An 8,274-nucleotide genomic window follows, 5' to 3' on the forward strand; every position below is an offset into this window, starting at 1 on the left:
AGGCATGCGCCACCATGCCCGGCTAATTTTTTCTATATATTTTTAGTTGTCCAATTAATTTCTTTCTATTTTTAGAAGAGACGGGGTCTCGCTCTTGCTCAGGCTGGTCTCGAATTCCTGAGCTCAAACGATCCGCCCACCTCAGCCTCCCAGAGTGCTAGGATTACAGGCGTGAGCCACCACGCCCGGCCTGTTTTATCTGTTTTAAAATTAAAATTTAGGACCACTCAGTAGTAATGGTGATCTATGAACATTCTGAAATTATATGAAGACTTTTATCTGCTTTAATGCATACATTCACTTTTCTGACTTTTTATCAGATTTCAAAGAGGTTCCTAATCCCCAAAAGATTAAACACAGTACTAGAATAGTAGAAGCATTTGAATTTTCTTCTTAATTCTATATCTAAAATTAAAAATTCTAGGCTAGATGCGGTGGCTCGTGCCTGTAATTCTAGCACTTCAGGAGGCCAAGGTGGGAGAATTGCTTGAGGACAGGAGTTTGAGACCAGCCTGAGCAACATATCGAGACTCTGTCTCTACAAAAAATAGAAAAATTAGCCAGGCATGATGGTGTGTACCAGTAGCCCCAACTGCTTGGGAGGCTGAGGTGGGAGGATTGCTTGAGCCCAAGAGTTTGAGGTTGCAGTAAGTTTTGATGATACCACTGCACTCTAGCTCAGGCAACAGAACTAGACCCTGTCTCAAAAAATAAAATAAAAATAAAAAATTAAAATTCTATATCTAATTCTAAATCTAATTCTGTATTTGTATATTTCAGCTAAAAATAAATGGTATTTAGGTTTTAAAGCCATTCTACTAAGGCAGCTATATTTAGCCACCTTTACCAGTTTCCCCTTACTTACATAAGATTGTTCTTCATGCAATAAGCACCCAAAATGCTACAGCACAAAAAAAGCTTCCTGAGCTATGTGTAGTGTAAGTGAAGGTGAGAATATATTAGTTATAACTCACCTCTTTTGTCACCTCTTATAAATATTTCATTCTCTAAAATCTTTTCACTTATTTCCTATTAGAAATGATAGAAAATTATTTTCAGATTATAGGCAGTGGATAAGAGTACATTTAAAATGTGGACCATGTGAAGTACTAAATGGAATAGGGTGAAGTGAAATAATCCTTATTCTTTCCAGAGTTAAATCTGGAGTTAGCCATGTGAATTACTGACAAGAAGTTTTATTTTATTGAGGCATTGTGAAGAAAAAGAGTTATGTGAGATGCTGCACATAAATCCCATTTTTCTCATTTTTTCCCCAAGGTCCTTTGAAATGCAGGTTTATTTATCCCTGGAATCCCAGAATGTTGAGTGGAGTACTAAAGCTTTACCGTTGTAGTTACTGCTGCTTTAAACAGCAGCCCCACTATGCAAGAATAGTTGTAGAGATTAAAATGTTACATAAGTGTTCTTTAAATGTGTGTGTGTGTAGTTTATGTAAAAAATGTAAAGTCCAGAAAAATATAATTTTTATATGTTAACATGACTTAAAACAGAGGGCACTGGGAAGAGATGTGAGCTAAGCCAGTTTCATAACACTTGTCCCAATCTAATGTACCTGTCTATCTTCAATGTAGAATGTTTTATGAAAAGAAGATAAACCCATTTTAAGTATTGGGTTCACATTGCTTTTCATGGTGGGCAACCATTTCTTGAATCCTTAAATTTTTTTATTTGACAGAATTACAAAGTGAAGTAGACATAGGGGTTCTCTCTTCTGGTGGGATCCTTTTTTCTTTTAGGTTCCCAAGAATTCCTATTCCTCCATGGTTTAAATAATAGGTAGGTCTTTATATTTTAAAGCATGCTGGTAAAGAAAAGGAACTGACAGTAATATTACTTGTAAGTAAGTTTGTTTTTTTTTTCTCTCAGTAGGAATCTAAGAAAAAAATTGTGTATAGCAAGCATTTTTTCAAGAAATTCATTTGTACCTGGTATATAACAAAATGTAAATATTTACTATTAGGTATAGGATGTTTTGAGGGTTTGCAGTTAAAAGCATAGCCTTACCTTGTAAGAGTTGACCACACTTTTGATGTCTATTAATCTTAATAAAATATGATAATATTTGTGTGACAATTGGTCTGTTTTGATTATCCATCAAACTTATAAACAGTGATGATAAAATGAAGATCTTTTTTTCAGGTTTCTTCTACCCACCTCATCCATGAGGATTTTTCTTTCCTCTGAGATACCTTAATTGTGCTTTAATATGATGTAAGACTAGAATTGAGGGTAAACTTCATTTTCTGATATTTTAGGAGAAGGGAAAAAAATAGAAATTTGTCATTCATAAAGATTGATTCAGTTTTTGTGCAAAGTTTGACCTTCGAGCTCTTTGTTCCCATTTCTTTATTTTAATTCAAATCTTATGCTCAATTTTAACTCCTTGTTTTTAGGTGGTTAGCCAGCGTTTCCCACAGAACAGCATCGGTGCAGTAGGAAGTGCCATGTTCCTCAGATTTATCAATCCTGCCATTGTCTCACCGTATGAAGCAGGGATTTTAGATAAAAAGCCACCACCTAGAATCGAAAGGGGCTTGAAGTTAATGTCAAAGGTGAATTATTTTGTTAATCTAGCTATCTTAAATTCCCCTTTCAAATAAATTTTCAGTTTTTCATACAGTACTTCTCGAATTTACTTTTGAAATGCCTTGTGGTTTTCAATGATGTGCTTTTGTTTTATTGATATTATAAAGGGATTCATTAGATCAGTAACTGATGGGCCTTATTATCATGAGAAAATGTTTTAGCAAACATCTTGTGTTCTGGAGATAGGTTTCTGTATAATCATTCTGGAAATTCTGAAACAGAGACCAAAATGTAGAGTATAAGATTTTTTATTTAAAAGGACATTTTAAAATTTTAATATGTATTTTATATATGTAAATATATGTATATATAATAATTATATTTATATTTGGAATGAATAGAAACAACACCTAGAGTAACTTATAGAATGAGAAATGATTGATTGGTTTTAACTAGTAGAAATTATATCAATGAGAAAATTCATACTTTTAAAGGATATATTAATATATAGACTTCATATACTAAATAACTGGGTTGTTTATATTTTGTTGTTTAGATACTTCAGAGTATTGCCAATCATGTTCTTTTTACAAAAGAAGAGCACATGCGGCCTTTTAATGATTTCGTGAAAAGCAACTTTGATGCAGCACGAAGGTAAGCAGCCTGCCACTGGGTTGATTGCTCTGTTTGAATCAAATGTTTTCAGTTTCACTTAAGTACATGTACCTGGTCTACATGAAGTTCCTGTGTAGGTTTTTTCCTCTTCCCTTTCTAGGTCAAGACATAGTTTGTCTTATCTTATTTTACTATAAAAGACAGTCATGAAATAAATCCATATTCTTTCAAATTTTGTTGTCATTTCTATATTTGAAAACCAAGAGGGATTTTTGACATATTTAGCAAAATAAAGGATTTGAGGTTGCTGTAATATGGAGACAAGGAAGAAGGAAAAGACTGCTTTTATTAAAAACTAAAACCAAACTGGTATAGATAATTCATAATAGCATATAATCAGAATTTTTTTAATGTAAGAATATTTTTGATAATTCAATTTGGAAGTTTGTTTGAACTAAAAAGTTGCTCTTTAAACCAAGTAATGCAAACACATATTTTATTCATGAGTAATTGAATGAATGTTGAGGCTTTGTGATTTTAGAAGACTTTTCTGCTAGATTTCCAAAACTGAGTAGGGAGTTTACTTTATTTCCCTGAGTTATTGGTTTATCTATAAACTAGTAATAAACTATGTTTGCCTGAGTTGTTTTTAGAAAAACAAAATGAGATGATCCATGTGAAAGTGCTTTGTAAATATAAGTTAACGTCCAAAATTCTACCTTTCACACAGTATGAATCTAAATGATCTCATCATCTAAGCTAGCCTTGTACAAGTCTTTCTTCAAGTTTATCATCATCATAGTTCTTATTGACTTCTTTCTGTTAGGGAGATTGGAGTTTAAAGGTGTGTTGCTGGACTCCAAGCCATATTGGAGAGAAAGTGAATGTCATCGTAGGATTTATATTCTAGCAGACTTGACTACCCATAAAAAGTTAAAGGAACCCAGATTCTGATCCTGGCTCTGACCTAACAGGGTGTTTAACTTTGGGGAGGTCTTTTATCTTATGTGGGCCTCCATTTACTTATCTGTAAAATACTGACTTCTCTCCAAAATTTCATCCATCTAAATTTTGTTGTTCTCTAACTTTAGGTCCTAATCTGAAGCTGAAGCCAGGTATCAGAATTGGAAAGCCAACTTTCTCCTTGTTCTTCTTGCTTTGTGTAATCACAAGTCACATTGTGTGAACAAGCCCTCCGTATTTGTAATCTCAGTTACTTCACAAAATTACCTCATAAATTTAATTCAAACATAGGTATGAGTGTATCTGGTGTTGAAAATTCTAATCACTTTGCATTTTTAAAGGTTTTTCCTTGATATAGCATCTGATTGTCCTACAAGTGATGCCGTAAATCATAGTCTTTCCTTCATTAGTGATGGCAATGTGCTTGCTTTACATCGTCTACTCTGGAACAATCAAGAGAAAATTGGCCAGTATCTTTCCAGCAACAGGTAAGATTTCCCAATCATGGAGATAATGAACACTCTCAGTTTAAATTTATTTATAAAATTATTGGTCTTGAATAGTGCTTTCCTCTTTGCATCACTTCCTGAAGTAAGAATTACAGTTTGTAAAGAGAAAGGTAGATTCTTTTTTTAAAAAATAGGCAAAAGGTTAAGTCATATTAAATGATCAACAAGCCTACCTAGATGGTACTGATTTTCTTTTTTTAATGTCAAATTAAGAAATCTCAAATTAGCCCTTTGAATTTTTCGGTTCTCAAACTGTAAAACATAATGTGCAACAAGACACAGAGAAGTTTAAATTTACTAAAAGATCAAATTAGTATTGGCATTTGAACCTGAAGAGCAAATAAGTCTTAGGAACTTAATAATTAAAACATTGCCAGTGGCCTTAGTCCTATGTTTGAGGAATTCCTTACAGAGGTAAAATGAGTCCAGATTATTTTCAAATGCCAATAAAAATGGTTTGCTTTTTCATGGGAAAGGTAAGGCTAAGCAACTAAGAAATGGGAGTTTAAAAGAGAGGGCATTTTAATCCTTCATGAATTGTTAATGGTTTGAAGTAGACGTGGACATGACTAATGTATACCCCTAACATAGAAAAATGAAGTTGTTTCAGACACCAAAATAAACTGTGAAACTTTTGAATACAAACATTCTTTTCTCTTATATAATTTATATTTATATTCACAGTTTGATGCTAGAGAGTTTTTTTATTTTGGTTTTTAAAATATTATACACATTTTAAACATACAAAAAAGTATAGAAAATGATGTAACAGAGACCCATGTCTACCAACTAGCTTTAACATTATTTATTTTGCTGTACTTTAGATCTTTATAACATTTTATTTCTGGGGGGTGGGGGATGAATACACACACACACACACACACACACTCTTCCTCTTGACAATCCCATTTCCTTTTTCGAGACAGAGTCTTGCTCTGTCACCTGGAGTACAGTGCTGTGGTGTCAGCCTAGCTCTCAGCAACCTCAAACTCCTGGGCTCAAGCGATCCTCCTGCCTCAGCCTCCCAAGTAGCTGGGACTACAGGTGTGCACCACTATGCCTGGCTAATTTTTTTCTACTTTTTAGTTGCCCAGCTAATTTTTTTCTATTTTTAGTAGAGACAGGTTCTCTATTTTGCTCAGGCTGGTCTCGAACTCCTGAGCTCAAGCAATACTCCTGCCTCGGCCTCCCAGAGCACTAGGATTACAGGCATGAGCCACCATGCCAGGCCTGACAATCCCATTTCTATGCTTCTCTCTAGAGATACCTACTTCCTAAAGCTGGTTGGTATGCTTCCTGGGTATACATTCATACTGTTCTGCAGTATACGTGTAACTGACAAAATAAGGAAATTATAGGTGTATATAACATAGTTTTGTATGTATTAAAATTTTGCAGCAATGCTATAGTGAATACAGCCTCTTCATGCAACATTCTATTCAAGATTTATCATTTATTTAATTCAAGTTAGTATTTCATTAAATGACTATATCACAGTTTATTTTTGCATTCCTGAATTAATGGACATTTACATTTGTTTCCCATTTTTCACTGGTATAAATAGTGATGCGATACATACCTTCATGCTTGTCTCCTAGTGTAGTACCTAAATGTATAATTGCTGGGTGTGGTGTACACCTAGCCTCAACTTTACTGGATATTGCCAAATAGCTTTTCAAAGTGTACGTGCCAATTTACACTTTGACCAGCACTGTGTGAGAATATCTTTTTATATGCATCCTCACCAGGGTTCGTATTATCAGACTTCATAATTTTTGCCAATTTGATGTTGTGAAGTAGTATTTTATTATTCTTATATAGTTTTACTTGTTATTAAAAATTCATATTTCCCCCGGTTACGCAAAGATCTGCTATCGGGGCAATATGTTCAATTCATAAATACTGATTTCTCAAGATGGATTCTTTTCATCCTGAGAAAAAGTGAATCAGAATGTTGTTTTTACTTACTGATTGATTGACCAACTGTTTAGTGGAATGGGTTATGAATTCTAGAAAAAATTGAATTTTTATGTAAATTTTATACTTTGAGGAGATGTTTCAATGTATACTTATGATCCCTGAGGTCTTTTTGGTGCTGTTTACAAATCAGCAGGGACCACCAGCTGACGGTAAAAAGAAATGCAAGCAGTGACAATCTAAAGAAATGTGTACTGCTAAATGTGAACTGCTACTTTTTTTCTAAGTAGTTTGCTATATGTAGGGATCATAAAGCTGTTGGAAGACGACCGTTTGATAAGATGGCAACGCTTCTTGCATACCTGGGGCCTCCAGAGCACAAACCTGTGGCAGATACACACTGGTCCAGCCTTAATCTTACCAGTTCGAAGTTTGAGGAATTTATGACTAGGTAAATATAACCTTGAAATTATGGTTACTTTCTTTTTGTTTGAAAAGCAAAGTTTTACGACCAGGCCACTTGTTAGATATGATAGTTGTATCTAATAATTACATCGCCATGTTTTTGGATCCAACTTTCCTCTTACCCAAGGCATTATTGAAATATATACATAGTCATGTGTATATATTTCAGTAATATTTGTATATATATTTTTGAGATAGGTTCTTGCACTGTGACCCAGGCTGAAGTGCATTGGTACAGTCATAACTCACTGTAACCTCGAACTCCTGGGCTCAAGCAATCCTCCCCTCTCAGCTTCCTGAGTAGCTGGAACTACAGGCACATGCCACCACGCCCAGAAGTCTCTTGGTTTTAGGTGCAGTAGTTTTTCTATTACACTATGACATTTTTCATAATTCTCCTAAAAGTTAATGCTTTTAAATTCTTTTAGATTAAGGCTCAGAAAATATAGTATACTTTAATATTGCTATAAAATTTCTGTGGACATTTGTTTTGAATCTCATTTACAGGGATTTAGTTTGTGAACTGAAAGATCCTCATTGTTAGACACTTAGTGCTCTAATGTTACAGCGAAGGTCGTTTGCTGAATTCTTCGGTCTTTAAAGTACCTTTGACAGTACTGTACACTTACTAAGTGCTCCATCTTGGCTGTGGGTTAAGTGTTTTGTTCATAGCATGTGCCAGAGGCAGAAAGAAAAAAAAACGAGAATCTAATGTTCAGAAGTTCATTTACATTAAAGATTTACATATAATATGCCTTGAATTGTAAGTGCCTATTATTAATCATGTTATATATAGGCCGTAGTTTTGTACATATAACTCCAATTCATGGATATTGTTAAAAGAATATATGAATATAAGAATGTAATATCTTTGTCAGTTTAATTTTTGTTTTTAGCTCTATTAGATTTTTCTCAGTATAACAAATGTTTATTCCTACATAATTAAGGGAATACATTCCATACAAAATTTTGATATTACCTAATTGAAAATTACATAGTACAAAAATATAAAAACTTTTCATTCAACATTACTGGACATCTAAGCCATTTTTCAATGTTTCTAAGAACATTTTTATTATTTCTTTCTTTCGAAGACCTTACCATCCCTTAGAAAACAGTCATCTGTGCTTTTGAAGATTAAATGATTTAATATGTTTAATATACTTAGAACAGTGTCTGGTCTATGTAAAGTGTAATGTTAGATGTTATTTTCGTTCTATTCTAAATTCCCATTAATGTTCTTTGAGACCCATCCCCC

At 33.7% G+C, this 8,274-nt stretch overlaps 1 protein-coding gene across 1 annotated transcript in view; it reads left to right on the forward strand.

The window, feature by feature from the left end:
* NF1 (neurofibromin 1) overlaps positions 1-8,274 on the forward strand; it is a 273,599-nt gene that overhangs the window by 168,510 nt on the left and 96,815 nt on the right. The window contains exons 32-35 of the mRNA XM_012648327.1: positions 2,415-2,573; positions 3,104-3,201; positions 4,467-4,613; positions 6,856-7,002. Coding sequence (XP_012503781.1) covers positions 2,415-2,573; positions 3,104-3,201; positions 4,467-4,613; positions 6,856-7,002 — 551 coding nt within the window. The remainder of the gene's footprint in view (positions 1-2,414; positions 2,574-3,103; positions 3,202-4,466; positions 4,614-6,855; positions 7,003-8,274) is intronic.

This window comes from Propithecus coquereli, unplaced genomic scaffold (assembly GCF_000956105.1).
Source record: "Propithecus coquereli isolate 6110/MARCELLA unplaced genomic scaffold, Pcoq_1.0 Scaffold281, whole genome shotgun sequence".
In the NCBI taxonomy this organism is placed as follows: Eukaryota; Metazoa; Chordata; class Mammalia; order Primates; family Indriidae; genus Propithecus; species Propithecus coquereli.